This window comes from Panicum hallii, chromosome 3 (assembly GCF_002211085.1).
Source record: "Panicum hallii strain FIL2 chromosome 3, PHallii_v3.1, whole genome shotgun sequence".
In the NCBI taxonomy this organism is placed as follows: Eukaryota; Viridiplantae; Streptophyta; class Magnoliopsida; order Poales; family Poaceae; genus Panicum; species Panicum hallii.
In genome coordinates, this window is record NC_038044.1 from 25,232,141 (window position 1) to 25,257,226 (window position 25,086).

The 25,086-nt window shown below is 45.9% G+C and overlaps 1 protein-coding gene across 5 annotated transcripts; it reads right to left on the bottom strand.

Annotated features, from left to right (window-relative positions):
- Nucleotides 1–14,236: 14,236 nt before the first annotated feature.
- Nucleotides 14,237–21,087, bottom strand: LOC112884979 (condensin-2 complex subunit H2-like). Of its 5 annotated transcripts, none has more exons than XM_025950636.1 (11): nucleotides 20,295–21,078; nucleotides 19,819–19,918; nucleotides 18,368–18,471; nucleotides 18,145–18,281; nucleotides 17,585–18,053; nucleotides 17,299–17,474; nucleotides 17,036–17,206; nucleotides 16,719–16,946; nucleotides 15,173–15,274; nucleotides 14,929–15,087; nucleotides 14,237–14,853 (listed from the first exon to the last, which is right to left on the bottom strand). In XM_025950636.1, exons 1-11 carry the CDS (start codon nucleotides 20,479–20,481, stop codon nucleotides 14,518–14,520), a joined length of 2,169 nt encoding a protein of 722 aa, XP_025806421.1. In that variant the 5' UTR covers nucleotides 20,482–21,078; the 3' UTR covers nucleotides 14,237–14,517. The 5 variants fall into 5 exon arrangements, 4 of the variants coding, with proteins under 4 accessions (XP_025806421.1, XP_025806425.1, XP_025806423.1 ...); XM_025950640.1 differs by having other exon boundaries at nucleotides 16,857–16,946; nucleotides 20,295–20,493; XM_025950638.1 differs by lacking the exons at nucleotides 19,819–19,918; nucleotides 20,295–21,078 and adding an exon at nucleotides 19,104–19,499.
- Nucleotides 21,088–25,086: the final 3,999 nt, after the last annotated feature.

Genomic DNA, 25,086 nt, shown 5'->3' on the forward strand with positions numbered 1-25,086 from the left:
AATAAAAGGCCACCCTAGCCCCTGCCTGCACGCGCACCCGAGCTCCCACGGCTGCCATTGCCGTCGGTGAGCCCCTCCGCGTTGAACTCACCCCTCTGGCCTCCTTCCGCCCAAATTAAACTCCCAGCAAACTTCCCCACCTCCCACCGAAGCTTCCCATCCCAGCCTCGCCTCCCTCCTCGCTAGACCGTTGCCGGAGCCGAGCTCTACCTCGCCGGAGTTCCTGCTCTCATCGCGCCCCCTACTCCGACCATCCCTGACCCCACCAAAACCCATAAAAAGCTAGCCCTCACCTCTCTCGAGCTTCCCCACCCCTTTCCCCTACCGCCGACTAGTTCCCTCACCAGAATTTGACCACCAACCATGGCAGCCCTGCCCAGGAACTACATTGCAATCGCCGACCGTTAGACCCGGGCACACGGCACTGTGCACGTGGTGTATTTTTCCTAGGATAAGGGATGGGACATGGCCCACGCCCTACATCTATTATAACTACCCGTAGCATAGTAGAACTACTCATACAGTAGTAAAACTAGTCGGATACAGTAGGGAACTACCAGAAAACCACTTGGGTAGGACTCTAGGGCATGTATCCGACTAGGACTTCCATGTAATCTGTCCCCCAAGACTATATAAGGGTGGATAGGGAGCCCTTCCAAGGGGAATCACCCAGCAGATCATTCAATCACCATCAAAGGCAATACAGACCACACAGAACGTAGGGTATTACGTTCTCGGTGGTCCGAACATGTCTAAACCCTGTGTTCCTTGCACCTTCGAGTTTCTGATCTCGGCGACACCCTACCTACAAATTCACCACCTCGAGGGTATCCCTCAACGGGCGTGAAGGTAAAATACCGACAGCTGGCGCGCTAGGTAGGGGTGTTCATTGAGCATCCACTGGAGAACTCGATGGCATCTCTTAGCTTCACTAGCACCATGCTCGACGAGGGCACAATCTTCATCTTTGGCTCCTGGATCTGCATCCCCAACAGCTTGGGTGGCTTCAAGAGCCACCTAGTTGACTCCAGGAAGCCGGAAGCCTCTGCAGCAACTCGGCGCAGCAACCTCGACTACTTCGACGATCTTGATGAGTTGCTGCACCTTGATCTAACCAGATCGATCGAAAGGACGTCCGCTTTTGACGCGACCTCAACTCGTGCTGCACTAGGACTACCCGGATCAAATTCAAACCGATCTGAGGAGGCTTCGCGATCCAAGTCCCTCCCCGACTTGGAGGAGGACTTGGATCGCCTCTTCAAGATTTGAGACGAGGGAGCCACCATGCGTCAGGGGCTCTCCGTTCTCGAGTACGACTCTAACTCAAACAAAGAGGACCCGTCAACTACAAGTCTGGGCCAAGGAGGACTCGTGGACGGGGGAGCCACTGCTGGTCGGGAGGCTCCTGTTCTCGTTATCCACTCACAACCCGATGATTACTCCGAGCCACTTTCAGGTAATCATCCGGGTTTAACCATAATATCTACGCCGCAAGGCCATTTCGTGTATTGGAAGGGTCTAGAGCCCTCCGAGTCACTTGAATTCGACTCCCACCTTGTGGCACAATCCACCCTTTGGCGTATCGACCCAGGGAGCTGGAAGATTCGACTACTCCACTCAACTTTATCTCACGTCACAACATCGACGCTGCAACGACGACCTCGACTACTCGACTCGTGCCACAGTCACGACTGCTTCGACAAATCGGCAGCGCCAATGACAACTTCGACAACTCATCTCGACTAGAAACTACTCGGGAACGAGACACAAACTACTCAGCTACTAGCTCCGCACGGTCAACAACTAGTCGGAATTAGCTCCGACTAGTTGGCTCCATCGACAAATCGCTCACGGATCAAAAACGGTTCGAGGCGGTTCAACCTAGGACCCTCTCCGTATTGGAAGAGGATTTTGATCAACCTCCACCACTCGGAGAAGGAGAAGCCACCGCTCGTCAGGGGGCAATGGTTTTCGACAACTACTCAGATCCATCTACTCATGTGACCCAAGATCTGGTAAGGGGATCAGATTGGTCGGGCAGGTTTGGGCATCGGAAGGGCATGAAACCCTCTAGGTCCCTCAAATCAAGTCCACCACGATTCATTGCCACACCCGGGGAACTCCATTTTCAAGAAGGCAGACCCCTTCCCCCATCTGACGACGAAGACGAGGGCTAGGCAGTGCGGAGTGCCAAACGCTTCGCCCCCAATCGAGAGGTACTCATGATTCACGCCGACGAGGACTGTGAAGGCCTAGAGCGGGTCCAACTAGACGACTATGATGACTACCTCCTTGATCCACTCGACGAAGATGTGGATGAAACAATGGATAGCGAATCTTCAACCAACAACAAGGCAGAAAACGTAGATGACATCTAGAAGGAATGCCGTAGGCTCATCAATGCGAAGCACGCCCAACACAGGCGCCGTGCAGTCGAGAAGAACTGGCAGAGGAGCGGTAACCTCCACGACTCCTCCACGGGTGACCTTCGTGCCATCATCAATGCTAGCCGGGACGCCCGCAATGTCGTCACTGCCAGGCAGCAGGAGCGTGAAGAAGTGGAAGCCTACAGCCCCACCCGCTATCAACACCCTCTCGACTACTTGGAGACTACTCGGAAGTGCAAGCAAGAAACTGGGGAACAATCCACCCGTAGAAGGAAGACTCCTAGATCAAAGAAACAAGTTGAGGAAGCCCTCCACGGCAATGCCCGTGCCACTCGAAGAGCAAGCACTCTACGTTTGAATGTCAAGCCCTTCGGAGGGCCCTTGGAGCTCCGCCAAGTCTACGACGAAAGGCGACGGGACTACCCGACTAATGATTTAGTCATAAATTAAGTACCTGGCTCAAGGAGGTTTTCTGAGGGTCTTTTTGGTGTTTCGTTTGTTTAAACTATTATTTTGGGATCATATCTCGAAACAAGAGGTCCTGTACATCTAAAAGTACCCCTTGTTACCACTTAGTCAGGGTCGCTATTTATGTTCATCAACTCGGGTTAACACGACTCCCTCGCTAAACGCAGGGAACCCTGTCACACCCGAAACATGCAACTGCCAAAAGTGGTTGCCTCGTTTGGCAATGACTAGTGGAACCCGTTAATTAGTCAAACAAAGCACCTACGCTATTGTCTATCAAAAACTACCAGTAACCCCCAGATTACTAGTTTCCGACTAGTTTTCTATGTTACTGAAGGGGCCTTACTCCCAAACTTCCAGTAACACTCCGTTTACTAGTCTCCGACTAGTATTACACATAGTTTACTGAAGGGGCCTTGATCCCGCACAATCTTGCCAATGTTCTTGCCGGAAATCAATTTTTTCCAACTAGAAGAAGTCTGAAGCACCCGTACCACCCGTATGGACGTCAACCGTGCAATCAACGACTCGATCGACAAATCGGAACCCCTCGAACCAAATCCCCTCGGTCGAAGGTCCTCTACCACAAGTCGGAGGAGGATTTGGATCGCCTAATACAAGTCGGAGGAGGATTTGGATCGTCTACTACAGGTCGGAGAGGATTAGCCAACATCCATCAAAGAGCTCTAGTCCTCGCCGACTACTCGAACTTCATCAATGACGCCACTACCTTTACCAAATGGCCACCGTGGCCTGATGGCGCCTCCATCTTGGTCGGGCGGGCTAGGGCATAGGAAGGGCACGAGTCCTCCAAGCTACCCGGCTCAGCCCACCTTTCTGCGCCAACAACTTGGTTGGGCGGGCCTGGGCATAGGAATGGCACGAGTCCTCCAAGCTACCTAGCTCACCCACCTTTTTGCGCCTATAACTTGGTTGGGCGGGCCTGGGCATAGGAAGGGCACAAGTCCTCCAAGCTACCCGGCTCAGCCAACCTTTCTGCGCCTGCAACTTGGTTGGGCGGGCCCGGGCATAGGAAGGGCATGAGTCCTCCAAGCCACTCGGCTCAGCCCACCTTTCTCCGTTTTCAACCTGGTCGGGCAGGCTCGGGTATCGGAAGGGCACGGAGCCCTCCAAGCTACTCGGCTTAGCCCGCCTTTTTGCGCCACCAACCTTGACAACCTGTCGGGCCTAGCACCGTTCCAAAAAGGCAGGACCCTCGACTCCTCAACGACTACTTCGCCATCGCGAGGGCACTCGACGATCCACCGATGATGACTTAGACTACACAACTAAGTCAGGAGCGGGACTCACACCATCAGTGACTAGTTGCAATTGATTCCGACTAGTCAGGATCATCAACAAACCAGCGCAGCTTCATCAACAAGCAATACGACTTCATCGGCAATCACCAACGAATCAAGATCGCCAATCACCCACGAGAAGACTGAAACCCAATTCAAGGAGGTTTTACGGAGATCTTTAGGGAATTTGTTTAACCATTGTCTCGAGTTTTATCTTGACACAAGGGGTTTTTTCCCAAAGAATCCATTCTACCACTCGATCAGGGGATCAAGGAGTTTACCCAAAATAGGCAATGTTTGTTCATCCTTACTTCAGCGTAGTATGACTTGTTTTGGCCCACCCAAGGAGTTCCTTCGGGCTAACCGAGATATCTGTGCATGGCAACACACGGCTTGTCTTGGCCCGCCCAAGGAACTGATCAGGATCAAGTGCAGGACCCCATCATCATCTCCTTTGGGCCAACTAAGACATCTTCGCATGGCACTTAGGACTTGTCCTGGTCCGCCCAAGGAATTCATCGCCCCACGTGAAGGATCTCATCATCAATCCCTTAGGGCCAACCATAAGGTTTTCACAAGTCAACATGTGAATTCTTATGGTCCGCCCAAGGATACGACTGAAGCTACCAGCAAAATTCATCTCTCCCTCGCTATTTGACTTCCAGTCACCTTTACATACTTCTAGTATAACTTCGTTTACTGGTTCACACTTGGTATACGTGCAAGTTTACGGAAGGTGCCTTGCTCCCACACTTCCAGTAACACACTACTAGTTTCTAACTAGTATGTTATGTTACTGAAGGGGCTTCGCTCCCACGCTTCCATTAACACTCCGTTTACTAGTTCTCGACTAGTACTACGCGTAGTTTAAAAGGTCATCACTCCCATATTTCCAATAATACTCCGTTTACTAGTTCTCAACTAGTACTATGCGTAGTTTACTAAAGGGGCTTTGCTCCCATACTTCCAGTAAAACTTCATTTACTAGTTCTCGATTAGTACTACGCGTAGTTTACTGAAGGAGCCTCGCTCCCATACTTCCAGTAACACTCTGTTTACTAGTTCTCGACTAGTACTACGCGTAGTTTACTGAAGGGGCTTCGCTCCCATACTTCCAGTAACACTCTGTGTACTAGTTCTCGACTAGTACTACGCGTAGTTTATTGAAGGGGCCTCGCTCCCATACTTCCAGTAATACTCCATTTTACTAGTTCTCGACTAGTACTACGTGTAGTTTACTAAAGGGGCCTCGCTCCCATACTTCCAGTAACACTCCATGTACAAGTTCTTGACTAGTACTACGCATAGTTTACTGAAGGAGTCTCGCTCCCACACTTCCAGTAAAACTCCGTTTACTAGTTCTCGACTAGTCTACGCGAAGCTTACTGAAGGGGTATCGCTCCCATATTCCCAGTATAACTCGGTTTACTAGTTCTCAACTGGTACTACGCGTAGTTTACTAAAGAGATCTCGCTCCCATACTTCCAGTAACCGACTACGAGCCTCCAACTAGTATTTTATGTTACCGAAGAGACCGCTCTCTCATACTTTCAGTATTTCTTCATTTACTAGTTTTTGACTAGTTATATATGGAGTTTATTGCAAGGGTATTGCTCCCAACATGGTTTCATGTATATCAGTTACACTATACTTTTATGTTTTCCTTGCAGGGGACCTGATCTGGATCGTGCTGCTGGGCGAGTCGGATTCAACTCCCATCAGTTGGCTTCATCAACATTCACCAAAGACTACAACGATTTCGCGAGAACGCTCGCCTACACGTCGTTGACTACAACGACTACTCGTCAGATTCGACTCCGATTAGTTGAGTTCATCAACAATCGTCGGTGACTACTGGACTTCGTGAAGAATGCATGGCAACACACTGGCGACTACTTCGACCACTTGTTTCACCTACAAGCTTGTTGGAATTGACTCTGCTCGGTGATACGCTGGTGACTGCTTCGAAACTAGACGGAATTGACTCCGATTAGCCTACTTCATCAACAGTTCAAGATCCAGTAGCAACTTTGCCAATACCTAGGCTCGGAGGCTGGCGCCACCGACTACTAGACATATCCCATGCTACTCATCTAGCTCCTAGGCCTGGGGGCTGAATACAACACGACTCTTAGCAACGAAGATTGCATGCCACGATTCTTTGGATCCTTTATTCCAAAACTTGGGGATTTGGATTCAAGGCTCGGGGGCTACGGGACACGTGTCATCAACGGCTTATTTTTTAAATCTGCTGGAAGATAAGGATAGAAGACTCAAGATTAAATTGACCCTTAGCCCAATTCTACGAGTCAACCTAAGTCTTGGGGCTACTCCATATAGAGTGCGAGTTTAATCGCACCCCATATAAAATAAGACTTGACAACTACTCGGGGGCATGAGCACCTCACAACCTCGACGCAACCAACGAAGTACTCAGAAGACACCTTCAAGATGAAGTTTGGGAGAACTCAAAGACGCCTTCAGAAGTACTCGGAAGCCTGCAGTACTCGACTATGAAGAGCTCGGGAGCTTGTCAGACCCGGGCACACGGGACTGTGCACGTGGCGTGTTTTTCTGAGAATAAGGGATGAGACATAGCCCATGCCCTACATCTGTTATAACTACCCGTAGCATAGTAAAACTACTTATACAATAGTAAAACTAGTCGAATACAGTAGGGAACTATCAGAAAACCATTCGGGTAGGACTCTAGGGCATGTATCCAACTACGACTTGCATGTAAACCTGTCCCCCTAGACTATATAAGAGCGGACAGAGACCCCTTCCAAGTGGAATCACCTAGGAAATCACCCGATCACCATCAAAGGCAATACAGACCACACAGGACGTAGGGTATTACGCTCTTGGCGGCCCGAACCTGTCTAAACCTTGTGTTCCTTGCACCTTCGAGTTTCTAATCTCGGCGACACCCTACCTACAAATTCACCACCTCGGGGGTATCTCTCAGTGGGCATAGCGGTAAAACACCGACACCAAGTTCTTTTTAGGGTCTTTTCTGCTAGATCCAGGGACCTATCTATGAGAACTCGAGTTAACTTTTATTTTCAAGAGGCTCTCAAGTCTAAAATCAATCTAAAATTATAGAAAAATTAGAAAAATACAAACTAAAATTTGTTGGGACCCTTTTGATGAATACTATAACTTTTGCATAGAAGGATGATCAGTTATAAACCATAACTTGATCTAAAATTAATCTTTTTTTAAATAGCCCATAAATGTATCTCTTGATCTAGGATAGCACTGTGGATAATTTTTGGACTGTAAGCCAATCTCTGCTTGTTAAGACTTGTCTAAAAATTTCAAGGCTAGAACAAGTCTCTACGAGTTATTTTTGTTGGATTCTTCTTTGATGTACTATTTTGCTAGAGTTATTTGTTCATGCTGTTCCACTGATATGTTAGGGTTAAAACTTTGATATGTTAGGGTTAAAACTTTTACAGTAGATTAACCTTGATGCATAAATGTTATGGATAAAGTTTAGAACTTTTTACTTCTGTCTAACATGCTCATATATTTTTAGTTAAGAAAAACTATATTAAAATAAAGTAACTAGTTCTGGTGCTCAGAAAATTAAGAATTTTAACCAGAGACTACCATTGAGTAGATTATTATGTTGGAAAAGTTTGAGACACAGAAACTTTATGGAACTGACTGTAGAAATAAATCTTGATTAATATAGATGTATCTTGACTTATTTTCTATGCTCTGTATCTTGCACACTAAAATCTGAAAAATTTACAGTAGACTCACCATAAGTTTAGGAGTACTCAGTAAAATGTTGAGCACCAGTTTTTGCATGGTTTGTTCTGTATAAATGGATCTTGATCCTATTAGTAGCTTTTAATGTATTATTCATGATTAATCTGCTAAATGACAATGGCTCAAAATTTTACAGTGAGTTTGTATTTAAATAGTATGCTCTACACAAAAATCTCAACACCAGAAACTATCTCTAGTAGTTGTTTTGGTTTTAATCCATACTTGAAAAATGGTCGTTTATGAAATGACAAAATCCCTCACTTACTTAATGAAGTTAATTATTCTAGATACTACTTGATAAATGGCTGCCTAAGAAAAAGAAAATAAAATGCTTTACAACTTAACTTGAGTTTTGTTGAATTACAACTTTATAGTGAAATAGCTATTTATCTTGTACCATTAAAACAACTCATATATATGCATTCATATAGAATCGATGACTCTCGCCGACGGAACCTACAAGCTGGTGCCGGAGCTCGAGAGTGAGCAGCGCAAAACTCAGATCAATCTAACTGAAGTCATCAAAGATCCGAACAAAAGTTCGAAAGAGCCCGAGACTAGCTTTGCTCAGGAAGGCAAGCCCCGGAGCATAACCCCTACTTTTAAACTTATGCAACTTTTATTTATATATGGTATTGTGCATTAAGTTTGTAGGAGTTGATTGAAATACTAATTGCATGATCCTAGGTACCTATGATAAGAACATTAGTCTGTGTCAGTCGCTAGATTGCCATGCTAACAAGACTACGGTAAAAGTCGAGTGATTTTCTGTCACTCGTGAGATATAGGAGTTGCTTGTTTTACTTATGTTGGAATCATAACATCGACGGACGGGGCTATGTTACGATATTCCTGTTGATGATTGAGGCTTCGTCTATTTAGAAAAATGCTAAGGCCGCGGTGTGTGGTAGTGGTGGTTAAGTTTTTGAAAGTACTAACCATATGCCGAGAATATGGTAATCGGTAAGCTTAAGTACCTGGTTGGACCGGCGAGTGGACTTTATCCTCACCCTCTTGACTTCGTTTCCATGGGCACATGGTGAGTGCAAGAGCAGCCACGGCCCATCTTTGTTATGTGGTTCGTGGACCTCTGTACTCGAGGGGGTGGCCCTGATCCACAACCCGGAAAGAAAGGGGAAAAGTTGCATGTGTGATTCTATGAGTAACCACGTGACGTGTTTAGGTTTTCCCCTGCAAGGTTAAGACATTCGATTTGAATCGTCCATTTCTCACGGTTATTAAGACTGCTTAACCCTTTTATCTATAACATATAGAGTAAGAAGAGGAACATTGAGTAAGAAGAGGAACATTGATGATGATTAATCTGGTTGGATGCTCAATTAATTATTTTCACCATACGTGATTTGGATAGTTGCTTACCTAGAATGGTTAATCAACTGGAATTTAATGCTAAAATTTGAAAGCAAGGACTCACTTTTAGATGATTTTTGGCAAAAAAAAACAACCTCAGCCAAAATCCTTGCATGTTAAGGAGTCGGCTAAGTATATACCACTAGTCGGGTAAGCCTTGCTGAGTACTACTATACTCAGTTTTGCTTGTGGATTTATTTTCAGGTGAGACCTTTGAGGATATGGCTGCTAGTTTAACTTGACCGTGTACTCTTCCTCCTGGTTGGTCAATAGAATGGGATACATCCCCGGCCAATGATGATAACGCTGAATGATGCCATGTACCGGCTTTATCATGATATCTTGTATCGTCGTTAGAACTTTCGCTTATTTTCCGCTGCACTATTAAACTCTGAAAGTACTTGTTTATAGATGAATTCGAACTTGGTTTGTAATAATAATTTATATTGAACTCCGTGATGTGAAAAATTATGGATTGTTGTAATCTCTGGGCTCACCTTTCAATTGTTGTATTGGGATGTATGCATAGTTTCGATGGAAATTCCAATAGTTGCATCGGAATGTTAACCGACATACTGTCGTTTTACTTCGTTTTAAGTGCGTGTTAGGCCGGATTATGTCTATGGTAATGGTTAGTGTTTAAGGCGGATCAATTCGGACGGTTCCAGCGCGCACGCAGGATGCTATGCGCCACGGCGCGGAGCTTGGGCGGGAGGAGCTCCCGCGCCGACAGGACCCTGCTCGCCGCGGCGCCGAGCTTGGGCGGGAGGAGCTCCCGCGCCATCCAGCGCGCCATGACCGTGTACGCCGCCGCGGAGGCCGCCGTGGCCAGCACCTTCCGGTATGCGTCCACCGCCCGCCCGCCCACTCCCGAGGCCTCCATCCCCGCATGCGCGCGCGCTGTTCTTCCCTGCCCTCCCTCCCTCTGGTTCTACTAGCCGCAAGCCCGCGAGTGGGCTGTTCGCGTCCGGCGGGCACAGCACGGCCCCGGCGGGTCTTGGCTCGGCTATGTCGAAGGGTAGCTAGGTAGGTGGTGCGCAGTGCCAAGCCTTTTCCGTTTATGGCAGCAACTTTCTTTTTCTGTGTGCTTTTGGGGCCAAGCCCGGAACGGGGAGCGGACGGCGACCGCAGGGAGCGTCATGGTCGCCGCTGTGAATGTGATCTTTGCGTGGCGCGCGGGCAATGGCGGGTCAGAAAAGCCTGATGCGCGCTCGTCAGCGGCAGGATTCGCTCCGCCGGCTGCCCGGCTGGGCCTTGACCGTGAGTCGCGCGGCATCGTACTCGTACTTGACGGGCGGATGGTGGATCACACCGTGGTGGCACGCCCACGCCGATCGACACGATCCCGCCGGACCAACCGACCGTTGCGCTGTGCGCGCGCCGGTTTGGGCGTGCCATGGACCATGGTCCGTGGAGCTTGAAACCGAGGGGGTGGGTGCACGGGAAGGCGAGATCGCGATGCACCATGCATTCGAGCGCCAGTGTGATGGGTCATGGGATCCAAACTTCCAGAGCCACGACCGCACAGGCCACAACCACAACCACCGCGCGTAAATACTTGCCATGACCGAGAGAGGAAAGGCGACTAGAATCTTTCGCGAAAAAAAAAACATGGAAAGGGACGGATGTGTCGTCTGCCTCCTCGGTCATGTCTCGGGTACTTTCTTTTTTTTATATTATATTGTACAACTTAGACACTCATAACAAGCTACATACGTAAATCCTAACGCTATAAACATCTTCGAAGACTAAGCTGACAAATTCTTGAGATTATGAAGTCATCACCGACGTCTCGCTATCGATAGGAGCGTCGCCTACCACTGAAAGCACAACTCCGTTAAATTTTAAAATATTCGCTCTCAGGAGGAATCAAACCCAAAATCTGAGGTGCTACTAAGGCTCTTGTAACCACTAAGCCGCAGGCCATTTCGCTCGTGCTTGCTTCCTTCGTCTCGGATGATTTATAGTACTATGTTATGCATTTATCTTTATTTACCTTTTTATCAAGGAATTCTTTATTCAGGCTTTTGCATAAGGTATGCACTTAGCCATTAATAATTACACGACAAAGTCTTACTTTATTTGGATTTTAGACCCTCTGTCAACTATAAAACCCCACTTTGCCCTCCATGCCCTTGTCAGCATCTTTTAATTTTGCACGACAAACATTAACGCCAAACATAGATGCCCTTATGGTCAACCCTTATTATATTATGTATTATGGATTCTTGAGTGCAGATAATATTAGTGGACGCTATCACCTAATCAAATTAAAAGGAAGCGCTCAACAAAATTTGGAAATTTTTCTTAGAGTCTCATGGAATAGTAGCATGCACTTGTTTTAAAACATTACGTGCAGTAACGCTTTCTAAAAGCAAGGACACAATCATTTTTGTTCGGCATGCGCTATTCAAATGTTTCAATTCAAACTTCAAAAAAAATGCTCATCTAGAAAAATTTGAAAAGTTTGTTCAGCCTATGTAAGCCTAGCCCAACAGAGATGTGTGCATTTTAAATTTCGACGGTTCGGCATTCAACCACAATTCCCGCTCAGACACCACATGCCTCCGTCTTCTAGCCCCACCTCCTCCAAACCCCCGCCCCCGCTCTGCTCGCTCCGTAGGACTAGCAAGATATAGATCTGGAGGAAAGAATGATGTAAAGTACCAACCCCCTCAGGAAGATAATAAAGATGGCTCATGTACCAACCATGGTTTGTTCTTTATCAATTCTTCGCTTTGCAAATTTCTGCTGCTGAATGAAATAATATTCAAATATCATACTGCGTAGCTGTACACAATACTGTTTTTCTATGAATTCCCATGGTTCAACCATATTAGCTATGCTGGTAACACTATTTTCTTCAATCTGGTGAAATTCGTCTTATTTTTTTCCTAGAGTGGGCTGCAACTATTATTCAGACTCAGGCCTGAAGTCTTATTGCAAAGAATAAATATTGCAAGCGTGGTTGGGTAGCATGACAAGGTGCTTTTAGAACTAGAAAAAGCATTACTACAATACAGGTACAATAGGGAGGCAGATGATGTCTGATTTCTCTATGCTTTTTTTTTGTTAGTTGGAATTATGAAAATCAACATTTCGTTTCATTTCATGCATCTATTCAGATTCTGAATGTGTCAAACATGATTTCATTAAGCAAAAGATCCTTTCATAGCATAAACAATCGTACCTAGAATGGTGCATTATTTTCATTGACATCCAAAATAACTTGCAGTCATTTGTCAAAGCCTACCTTGTGTCGAAAGCTTCAAAGCAAGAAGTTGCTCATATAAGATCAAGACTGTAGAAGTCTTCTGCAAAAGTTGATGATAGTATGCGCCTGATCAACAGACTGGCGGCTGCACTGTCGCAGCTCCGTCAGTCTAGGAGCAAACACAGAATTATACAAAGTTGCACTACATTGAGTAAATGCAACCTTATGCTCCCGTTTCAAACTTTTCTCCAATCTAGATTCATCATAGGACATTAGATTGTGATATCATAATCCCAGTTCTGTCTCAGTTGAGCTATTACTTTGTCAGTCTAAGCACTTTTGTTTAAGAGCTAAGATGATACATACTTATATGTTCTGTTTCTCCTACAGGTACGGCTACAGAATATTCAAAGAAATGCTGCGAGACACTAGTCACTGCTGGAGCCGTAGATATATTGCTGAACAAAATCCACTCGCTGAACCGTGTGATTCCTGACCAGGAAATCTTGAAGCAAGTGTTCCTTACTCTCAGGAACATTGCACGCTATCCAGATCTTAGACAGGTGTTTGTCAACACTCCAGAATCTGCTGAAAACATCTTCCAGGAATTACTAAGGTATCTATATGTACTATCCATTCTTCTTCACATATTGTATTATATGTTCTCCAAACAGAGACTTAGCTGAAGACAGCGTCTCCCTGTCAACCTTACTCTTTTATGGGTGGTCTGCTCTATAAAAGTCAGTCTTTCTTGTTTCATGTCTGCATATCCCAATCATTGATTTTGAACATACTAGATTGTGAATGGAGATGGCTTTGAATTTGGTTGTTTGTGAGCATTATATGCTTATATATATATCTTTAGCTGTGTAATCGGGCATGCATTCTTATCCTGGGATGATGTGCCCAGGAACAAAGCAGCTGCGTTCTTCATCGCGTCTGATATTCTGAAGTTATGTGAATCCAAGGAAGGTCATGAAACCGCCCGGGCGCTGCATCACCACATCAAAATGCTGCGAGTTCTGGTGCAAGACCTGGAAAAGAAGGTGGAACTCGACAAGAGGTGAATGCAACAAACCTTTTGAAACATTCGATTTCCATTTGTGCTAGTTTTGATTGCCCCAGACTGCTGATGCTTTGATCCAGTGAACGGGCTTATTGTTTCTGCAAGGAATGGCCGCACTGGAGCTGTGAAGGAGAACAATCTACGGCGGCTTCGGGAGGCTGCCACGCTCCATCATCTCCTCACTTGTGATGTTTAACGCGTCGGTGATATAGCTAGCTGTACGGCCATTTGGTCCTACAAGGTTTTCCTGTTATTCAGTAATTGGAAGTTGGCGATGGTGTAAGTGTCAAAAATCTTGTGGGTAGCCCGGAGCTTGTAGTTTGGGCTATGGTGCAAATTCTATTGCAGGCTTTGTTGTGTGATACTGTGATTGTTTTGTTGGCAAGTGTGAGAAGCATCGGCTTGATGTATTGGGTTACCTGCCTTATGTTCTGTGTAGCAGGTAGGAGAATCATCAGCTTATTCATGTGCTGCGCTCCCTTTCAAGTTGCCATTTTCAAAAAAAAAAATATCGTTATCAAATTTAAATACGACCTCAACACTATAAAATCCGAAATTTGTCAGAGCGCATGGAATGAAGGACCAATACTGAGTTTTGAGGCATGCAGTTTCAATACAGTAGACCACGCCAGCAACTTACCCAGCAGACTCGACAAAATGCTAGTTTATTGAATCAGAATGAATCACTTGACAATGTCGTCCCGGTATATATAAAAGGGCAAGTCCGTCAACAAATCTTGCCCTGTTAACATTACACTTGGGGCTGATACCATACCTACATAACAGCACAACAAACTATTGTACATGTACACCCGCTAGCTAGGCCTAAGTCATAACTTACAGGTTTACAGCCTACCCTGCTAATGAAGCTGCCACTGAGGTTACAACAATTAGAAGAATCACACTCTGGATGCCCACAAATCAATCCGTTCATCCGCTGGATTCCAGATTGATCGGCTGCATTAGGTGAGCAGCTGACCTTCGCCTTCGCTTGCCATCAGGGGTCAGCCTGATAGCTGTCTTGACTGGAATCTTGCCATTTTTATGCGCTGGTTTCTTCGGGGGCTCCCGTTGCGCCAGGGAGGACTCACCACCTTGGCCAGGATTTTGCAGTGGGGACTTCCCTCTCTTCCGTGCAAAGCGTGCTTCCATTTCTGGCCTCCGGTTGGGACCGATGAGTTTTACATGGAATGGATTCTCAGCTGTGTGACACACCAGCTCATTCGTGGCTTGTCCTTTGTCCAGATCAACACTTCTGCCGTTCACCTGGAACAATAATGTGGCTTAGAAATGCTCAGGATTCGCCAGATTATATGATACTGGAAGGGGTAAGGGGGTTACCAGCTGGAGCAGGGCAGAGAATGTTCGTGCAACCTCATACTTTGGTCTGCCACTAACAATCTCACTAAAAGATGCAATCCCCATATTGTCTGTACTTGATGAAAAAGTGTCAAGGATTTGCTCTCCATATGAACCGATATCAAAAGGTGGATTTTTATCCTGAGAAGACATAGTATGCATGAGGGGTAAGTGCTAAACAAATTTGTATATGGGGAATGTTAGGCAGTTCAAGCCAGGAACAAACCTGCTCTTCCAAGGCATGCTCAATTCTTTCTTTCCACGTCGAAACTCGAGCATCCATCTCACTCTGCTGTTCAACCTCAGCTATACTGGCAAGGAGAGCATTCTGTATAGAGAGTTATCTGTCAGTTTTCAAAACGAGGAGCAAAGATAAATTCAGGACACAGCTCACAATTAGAAAGTTCTCAATTGTAATTTGGTTTTTGGAAATCAGCAGTGAAAGTGAACTTTCTAACCATAAAAGCCATGAAGCATCACCTCCACATGTGCTCTCAATCGAAATTTGGTTTTTCGAAATAAGCAGTGAAAGTGAACTTTCTAACCATAAAAGCCATGAAGCATCACCTCCACATGTGCTTTTGCGCATGCCGGAGGCTGGGTGGGTGGTGTTGGACTGTACATTATAGCTCAGTTGGTAGGGATTTGCTCTGATCTTTCATTGTACTTCTGGTTCAGCTGTATAATAGACTGGGCAGCAATGTTACAAGGATCATCTATATGGGAGGCACAGTAACATATGGCCAAGATGACATATTGGTCATCTACATTAACCAGTGCATGCATGAAAGGTGAGAACACACTAAAGGGAAACAAGTGGTGATGTGACAAAGGCCTGGTTGGTTTTGTATAAGTGTGAGGTGGGCTTAAAAACATGGGGCCTACTTATAAATAAAGAATCAGAAAATCCCCAACGACCCTTCCATCTTCTTCTCCGCTCCTCCAACCACGGTGCTCTTCCTCCCCCCCCCCCCCCCCTCTTTTTTTTTCTCACGGACGATGCTGGCCATGCCATATCAATCAAGCTCACATTCACCTGAACTCCCTCCTACAGCCTCAAATTATCCCCACAGCCCTCAAAATCTTATCAAATCGATCATTTTTTCCTCTTGGCAGATGCAGCTCAGTCCAGCCAGATTCTGCAGCTAAGTCGAAAACAAGGGACCCATGGTGAATCATGTCTTCTTCACCTCCACATCCGGCTGCGAGGAGGTACATAGGATGACCACACCATGCCATGCCGCCATTGCCAGCACAGGTGAGGCGACGCTTCTTACCTGAGCCCGGACTCGATGATCCTCCAGCGACCGGTCCTTATGATGCGATGCATCTTCCTCGGACTCAACAAGCCTCAAGCTATCTGTTCCGACTCGCAGCAAAACAAGAGATCTCTGTACTTTGCTCGTTGTTTATTCCATAAGTTTGGACCTCAAGCTTGTTACCCATCCACAAGACTTTTGGCTAAAGATCGACCCTGTAACATTTTAGGTCGACCTCAAGTAAGCCACGTTGTGCTTAAGACCGGTGTTTTTCCATGCTACGGCTGCCCTAAACATACCGGCAATATAATATTTTGTTGAACACAGTTAGCACCAATATAGCAACATATTTGTGCATGGGAATTTACTAATCATAACCAATTCTTTCAGATGCTTTGTTACAGAAACTTGGTCGTAAAGTCCAAAATTATGAAATACAACGATGGCTGAGAGGATAACCATATAAAGAACTGTTATCCAGTGCAGGAACAAGCTATACAAAACAAGCTTTACCCTAGTGCATTTGGACTCCTGAAATATTGACTTGAATGGCACCAAGATGCGCAAACATATGTCCAAAAGAATTTGAAAGAGATCGAGAGGCATAGATGTGTGGAACACAGAACCATTAGCAGTACTCTCAAGATTTACCAGATGAGACCGACACAAATCGTCTAGGCTTTCATGTGTATCCATATTCTCCTGTGAAACTTGAGTCCCGTTAGGAGGTTCTTCCTTTCTCTGAACAGATGTAAAATAAACATGTAACATTACCAAAATGCTGAACTGACCAAAGCAACCAGCAAACTAAAGTATAAAAATAAATAAACCTCAGAAGGACATGTTGGACTCTCAATAGCAACACCAATGTCGCCGCATATTGGACTATCTGAATCATCAGGACCATCAAAACCAACACCAATATCGGGTCCAATATCATAGTTTGAATCTCCAAACACATCGGGATTTCCTTGCTCTCCATATTCAAATGACCTCATAAGCTGCACGTTGGATAGTTAACAAAAAGATAAATAAGTCACAATGATTGGACATGCGTGACTGATTTGTACACATGAGAAACGATGCTGAGTACCATTTCATATGGAGGGGGTGATTGGGAAGCATGAATTTCCTCCTGCTGAGATTGTTGTGCTTCAAAAGACATTGCATGTTCAGGTATAATGACACCATCCATCTTTGCCATAGGAAATAAAGATGTCAGAGTTTTCTTTTTTGCAGTGCCGATAACCTGCCGTGCAGAACCTTTAACTGTTCCAAAACAAATCAGGAAAAATAGTTCAATACAAAAGTCATCAAAATAGTTTTATAAGGCACTAATAGAATAGATATGTCGATATGTCCACAACAGCTTCCAGTACCTCTCCTGTAAGGTTTAATCTTCAGGTTGCCAGGTTCATAGGGATTCAAAGGCTTCCATGGATCCTCATCATCAGAATCCTCCCCAACAGGATCAACAGAATCCTCTAAATCATCTGGGTCAGGTGGTATGTAATCACCTGGAAAGTCATGGTCAACACGATAAGACCATCCGTTGCCACCTGCATTGGTATTATCTTCAGTTTTATTTGCATTTGATTGGCCAGGATTCTCCTGAGTTGGATCTAGATCTTCTTGGACATTTCCAGGGGCCAATTTACGACCTGTGCCCCCTGATCTTCCATTTGGGGAAGTGAACACACTGGGTCGGTTTTTAGAAGGCACTGAGCTGCCTTGATGAGCCAAATTATTTTCTTTACCAGAACATTTTCCTTGCAGAAATTCAAAAACAGCTGGCGCATCACATGGATCCAGCAGAAGGAAATCTCCGTAAAAATCACATGTTGCCAACTGTAATGCACAAATAACTACGCTATTTCAGTATGAAGTAAATAATGGCCAGTTTTGCAGTTGCAATAAAGGGGATATAAATAAAGTTTACCAAATACGAGTCTAGCTCACTCGCTTCGCTATCCAAACAATCTCCTTCAAACACCAGCAGATTTGCTGGTGGCCTCACATTTTTTCTTTGTAAATCATCTCGATCGACATTGTTATCCAGAGAGATCCTTGCTTCCACTGATAAATTTTAACCCGAAAAAACAAGGTTCTTAGCTCCATGTCATTTCAAAGTAAGCAGCTGATTCTGTGAAGGGTCCACTGACCTGGGACATCATCTAACCCCATAAATACATCATCTTCTTCATTGGATATCGTGCTGGCATCATTTTCGTTACCATGGGCTGAGCCATTTTCATGCTGATCCTGCCTGGTATAGTTAAAATGCTTTAGACTATTTGTAGCTCACAAGAAAAGATTAGTATATGATGTGTTGGAGAAATTCCCAAGGCATGACATTGATCTAGGCAGCCATAGGAACAACCCCTCTACATACCATGACAACTTGATGAATCAGAAGTATTTTCTCCTAGCAGTTCTACATGCTGAGAATCATCAAGATTTTTATCAGAGCATGCAGTATTTTTTCCACAAGTGTTCCAAATATGTACTCAATTGAAGGCTGTGAAGCTGGTAAGGCAAGATGAGGTGCCTATCCACTGCATTGACTCTTAGGTGTCTGTGGCATACATTAGGCAATGAGTTATTACATCCTTTCTAGGAGGGGGACGTACAGGACTTGAGAGGCAGCAAAAGAGGATGAACTGGTGGTGAGATGAAGAGTGGTAGTAGCAGCGTTAAAGCAAAGGATGTGACGATGCCTGTGCTGATGTGGGAAGGGACAAGGATGGCTGCAGTGAAGAACAGAAGAAAAAGAAAAGGGTAGATGAAATGAGAGGATTTACGAGGCCCACATAAACCGATACGGTCCATTTGGCTGTTCGTGATCTAAGAAACGAGCCATTGGACTCACCCATCTGCCATTGCATCTTCGCTTTTTACCTTCTCATCTCTTCGGTCCTTTCTTCCCCATGAATTGCAGCAGCTGCAGCAGCAGCTACTGTATTATCTTCAACTCCAGAGGATGGTAATGAACTCTTTTGCAAGGAGGGACCCAATTACAGCAACACACATGTGATCCTCTCATCCCTTTCTCTCCATGTAACCATTAGGCGAGGCATCTACCTAACAGCGAACCACCACAATGCCAAAGCAACACCTAAGTGGTGCCTTAATAACAATGATTAGATTACTATCTTCCAAAAGTACAGAAAGGTATTCACTTAGCAATGTGTTGGGCATTATCCATCTTGAGTCCAGTTCAGGAGCCACACAGAAAGTTCGTAACAAAAACAAAACACCCTGCATGGTCGAGCAAATCCCAGGTGTTGCATGAAGAATGAAAGCAGGGCATCATCCAAAACAAGCAAACCTCACCGAGTTCCTATAAAGGGGAAACTGATCATATTTTAAACACTTTTAACATACAGTTAAAAATGCCTTATTTCGATACGGACTTTAATGGTCCAAAACAAGCAGTGGAATGTGTATCTGCCATGTGACATTTTGAAAGCCTACACTTAGATGTGGCATGCATTTATCACTGTCAGTTTCAGGCCAACATGCGAGGAGTAATATTACATATAGTGTCCACGGTCCATGGAAGCAATCTAGCACATAATAAATAAAATTGAAGACAGCACCAATCTTTCCTTACTTCTTTTGTGAGAGGAATTCCAACGCATGAAGCACCAATGAGTACATGTACTCCACCTTCCTACTGTACACTTGAACTGATCCCTGGAGTAACAGCGCCGCTGAAGATAAGAAAACACAAATTAACAAAGCAGCTTTTGGACTTGCAAAAGAAATGAACTTTCTTCTAATACTAAACCCTTATTTGATTGTCATTTGTAAGAAGAACCCTTGGGTGAGTAAAACAACTGGTTTCAACTAAAGGAAGCTGCTTTTCCCTGAAATTTTAACCGAAAGAAAGTAAAACCACACAAATCAAACAATTCCACATGTCCCAACTATGTGGGTCCTCCATACACAACCAATTCACCTAAAAGTGTCAAAATTTCTACCGTCCCGATTCCCAGCTCTCCCAACCCCAACAGATAGCGCAACCCCTGAAAATGAACACCCCAAACAACAACCCGCAAGAAACCACGGTCCTCGGCATCACCGTACCTTCGGCGAAGTTGACAGAGTGGGCCCCGTCCTCGCCCGTGACCTCGCCGGAGCAGATCTTGAACAGGTACTCCTCGAGTCTCTTAGCGACATCCACCTCCCAGTTCGATTCGGGGTCCCGGTTCGCCTGCAGAATGGGGAACCTCCCGCCGCTCGAGCCACCATCCCCGCCGGCGCCGCCGTCCATGCCTCCGCCCCCGAGCACGCGAGGCTACTAGGTGCAAGAAAGCATCTTTCCCGGGATTGGGGCTCGAAACCCTAGGTTCCAGAAACTTCCGGAAGGTTGGGCGCGGGACGAGGGCGCGCGAAATCGGAGGTGTGAAGGGGAAGGAGGAAGGGAAGAAGGGACCTAGGGTTGGGAGGGCGTTAGGGCCTAGGGCCTAGGGCCTAGGGTTGGCAGGTACTCGTCGGGCACGGAGGCAGGCCAGCGACCTCATGCGGACTTGGAGCGAGGAGCCGGCGCCGGCGACGTCCTCCGCGGCCGCGATGCTGTCGAGGAGTCATGGGCGGAGTGTATGGTTTGGTGGGTGGGGAGGAAACGGCGTGAGGGGGGAGGCGAGAGCGGCGTCGGCGAGGCGGGGGAGAGCGGCGACAGCCCGAGCGCGCGCGGGGGGCGGGGGAGGGGGGGAGCGTTGCGGAGAGGGCGATGCCGGCGGCGAGCGCGTGGACGGCGGCGAGCGCGTGAGCTGGAACTGCCTGGGGGAGCGTCGGGGAGGGCGGCGGAGCTGGAACTGCTTCGAAACGGGGGAAGAGGTGGGCAGACGCGGGGAGGACGTGGGAAGACGCGCGGTTTTCTGAGGTATCGGGGAAACGATTAGCATGCAGACTTACGGGGAGGCAGATTTTTTTTCCAAACTTTGTTCTTTTTAATTGTAGAGATATCCTTGCCCTATATACATGTTTGCTATAGATATATAATTTTTATTCACTAAACTTTTATCAGTATAAATTCTTGTTTCCTACGGTTATTAAAAATACGTGCGACAACTAAGGATTAGCAGGTAAATCCTGACAATCTTCAATGTTGAAAAAATTACCAGCATTGATAATATTTTATCAGTAATGCTAAAGCCAACAATTTATTTGGAGCTTGTTTGGAGGACGTATTCCGTTTTTCGGTTTCACCTGTTTTACACACATTGAGATATTATGATGTGAGATCTTTTCTACGCTCAGTCTAATATGGACTAAAACTGGGTGAAGTTGTTTTTTTTATTTCACCTACTTTAATGAAACTATTTTGAGATAAGCCATTCTAAACGGTCTATCATTTTTTTTGGGTTAATCCCTCTTTTCGAACTGAAGATCGACGGACATAGGTGGTTTATTTTTGTTGCTATTTGCAATTAAGTGCTAAATTTTTCTCTGACGATACTGCGTAGTACCCTCTCCGTTCCAATTTATAGGTCGTTTTGATATTTCTAGTGGTATAGATTTTACTATGTATCTAGCAATATCAAAAGGATCTATAATTTAAAACGAATGGAGTAGTAGGATATAATCTAAGCGTCAATATGTTATACCCGTAAAGATTGAAATAAATCATTTTATTTGTTTGCTCACGGTTAAGTTGTTCGCATTGTTTCTTTTCACTAAGCCGTATTTCCTAGAAGAAATAAAGCTATCATGGTTGAGAAAAGGGGATTCATGAAATCTTGCAAGCTTTTATTAATTCATGAAATCTTGCAAGCTTTTATTAAATAGATAATCCTTCGTTGAGCAATAAACTTTGCAAGCATTAGTTTGTTGCAAAAGTTATTCAAGATATAATCCTTTCTGAATAATAATAATTTGATAACCCGATGCACGATTCTAACGGGCTCGCCTCCCGCGCGTTGCGCGGGTCCGCAGGCTATAGCCTTGTTGCCTCCCCAGTCCCCACACCAAGCGCCCCAGCGTCCAGCCACAAGGCGGGCTTTTCTTATGAACTCGCGGACAGCCCAACATATCCTTCAACGCTAGTGAGGAGAGGGGCAGCCGGCCGCCGCCGAGGCTTCCCATCCCATGACTCCGTGAGCAGCTGGGGTGTATTGGTTGGCGCCGGGGCGTCGTCGTCGAGGCGGCTGCCGCCCACGGCCGAGTTTTGATTGCATCACCGGCTGTGGCGCGGACCAAGACACGCACATATGCGGCGTGACGCTACCTTGTGTCACTCTTGTCTCTTGGGTCCAACCGAGATGCCCTGCCACTGCGAGTGGTGAAACAGGGCGCGAGGCACCCGCGTGCCCCCTCGCGCCACACCGAACGTGGTGGCTCGCACCCCTTCCTTCACGGAGAGACACTCTGGGTGAAGGCTCAATAAGCTTACAAGCTAGCTAGTTCACGTCGCATCACGGCAAGCGCAGGAAAGCATGCCTGATCTCAAGGAAGGCTGCGCGCCACCCGCGTCGCCATCACCATCCGTCAGACGTTGCATTCAACCATGAACCAAAAAGTTTCAACAATATCCGCTAGTAAGTTGGAGAGCCAATGACAACCACTAACCATTTCTTTATCAAGGAAGAGAAAAGCACAGACCATTTCATAGCAGCACACTACTAGTACTCTACTGATTTTCCCCATATCTTTTCTTCCCAGGGTGCTAATTTTTCCATATCTGGGATCAGGCCAATGTGTCGAACATATAGATTCGGCTAAATTTCCTTAGCTCCACCAATCAATCCTAGTACATCTTCTTCTTATAGAGGCGCCACTGCCACTACCACGGCAGCTGCAGCGGCCGGAGCCTCGGGTGCCGGTGCACCTCCTCCTCCATCGGGTAGCAGTAATCCATGGCAAGCTCGACCCGAGTTGGAGGAATCTTCGTTGCTATTTTTAGCGGATTCACCGGCCATCAATCTCTCTACGCCTTTAAATAGCGCGCGACACCGGCGCGTAATTGGGCGCAAGTTGCCGCTCTAAGTTGCCCGGATGGGGTTGGCATGTGCAGCTCCCATGTGCACCAAATAAAGAAGTCTGGAAAAATATCTTGGCCGGGAGGCAGAGCTCAGGCTCGCGTGAGCAAGGAGAGGACAGGGCAAGGCGTTTTATCAGTTTACCCCCGTGACCCACACACACTGACTCAGTGACTCACACAACTATAGAACTATAGGAGGCATTTTAGAGTGAGGATGCACCCCGTAGCATGTGCATAATAGATGAATAGATCAACATAAGCGCAACTTGCATAGATTCAATGAACATGTGATCCGCAAGCTGGTAAGATATCAATATCGTGTCCAAATTAATCAGCGGCTCCTCAGCTTGCTACATGCATGGCCATATAATTTTTGACAATATTTCGTATTTCATATTTAATAAGTTTCCATTTGAATGAATTTTAAAAATAGTTGTTAACTCGTACTACACTTTAACTTACAGTTAAAAGATAGCTTAATTCGATTCGAACTTTAATGGTCCGAAACAAGCAGTGGAATATGCATCTGCCATGTGACATTTTGAAAGCTACTCTTACAGAATGTGCAAAAATGTAGCATGCATTTATCACTGTCAGTTTCAGACCAACATGCGAGGAGTAATATTACATATAGTGTTCACGGTCCATCGAAGCAATCCAGCACGTAACAAATAAATTTGAAGACAGCACCAATCTTTCCTTACTTCTTTTGTGAGAGGTATTCCAACGCATCAAGTACCAACGAGTACAAGTACTCCACCTTCCTACTGTACACCTGAACTGATCTCTGGAGTAACAGCGCGGCTGAAGATAAGAAAACACAAACTAACAGGGCAGCTTTTGGACTTGCAAAAGAAATGAACTTTCTTCTAATACTAAACCCTTATTTGACTGTAATTTGTAGGAAGAACCCTTGGTGAGAAAACAAACAGAATGGAACAAAAGGAAGCTGCTTTTCCCTGAACTTTTACCAAAAGAAAGTAAAACCACACAAATAAAACAATTCCACATATCCAAACTACGCGGTCCTCCATACACAACCAATCCACCAAAAAGTGTCAAAATTTCTACGTCCCAATTCCCAATTCTCCAAACCCCAACAGATAGCGCAACCCCTGAAAATGAACACCCTGAACAATAACCCGCAAGAAACACCGGTCCTCGGCATCACCGTACCGTCGGCAAAGTTGACAGAGTGGGCCCCATCCTCGCCCGTGACCTCGCACGGAGCAGATCTTGAGCAGGTACTCCTCGAGACTCTTAGCGACGTCCACCTCCCAATTCAATTCGGGGTCCCAGTTCGCCTGCAGAATAGGGAACCTCCCGCCGCTCGAGCCGCCATCCCCGCCACCGCCGCCGTCCATGCCTCCGATCCCGAGCCCGCGAGGCTACTAGGCGCAAGAAAGCATCTTTCACAGGATTGGGGCTCGAAGCTCTAGGTTCTAAAAACTTCTGGAAGGTTGGGTGCGAGACGAGGGCGCGTGAAATTGGATGTGTGAAGGGTAAGGAGGAAGGGAAGAAGGGACCTAGGGTTGGGAGGGGGTTGGGGAATTTTTGATTTTGGAGTTCTCCCGCTTGATGGATTTGGAGTGACGGAATTCCAGTTTTGAAGAGGGGCCTTTTTGCAGTTTTGGAAGCTATAGGAGGGTATGTCCGAGTATCCATTATCCGTTGTGGAGTTGTTTCAAGGAAACGCCTTGGATTGTCTACTATGAAGCTTAAGAAGATTCTCGTCCCTACTTGTTGTGTTATGAATTTATGATGTGCTAACCATCTGATTTTGCTATCGCAATGCAATAAGCCTACGGTTGATATAAGGATTAGCAGCTCCACTTCAGTTTGGACACGGTAAATCCTGACAATCAACAGTGTTGAAAACATTACCAGCATCAAAAA

Bases quoted from the DNA above. Each gene is read 5' to 3' on its own strand.
- LOC112884979 (XM_025950636.1), bottom strand. From the start codon at position 20,481: ATGGACGGCGGCGCCGGCGGGGATGGTGGCTCGAGCGGCGGGAGGTTC. The intron at 19,919-20,294 runs GTACGGTGATGC...TCTTATCTTCAG, and splicing joins CTCTGTCAACTTCGCCGAAG to CGGCGCTGTTACTCCAGGGA. The intron at 16,947-17,035 runs GTTTATTTATTT...ACATCTGTTCAG, and splicing joins GTCCAACATGTCCTTCTGAG to AGAAAGGAAGAACCTCCTAA.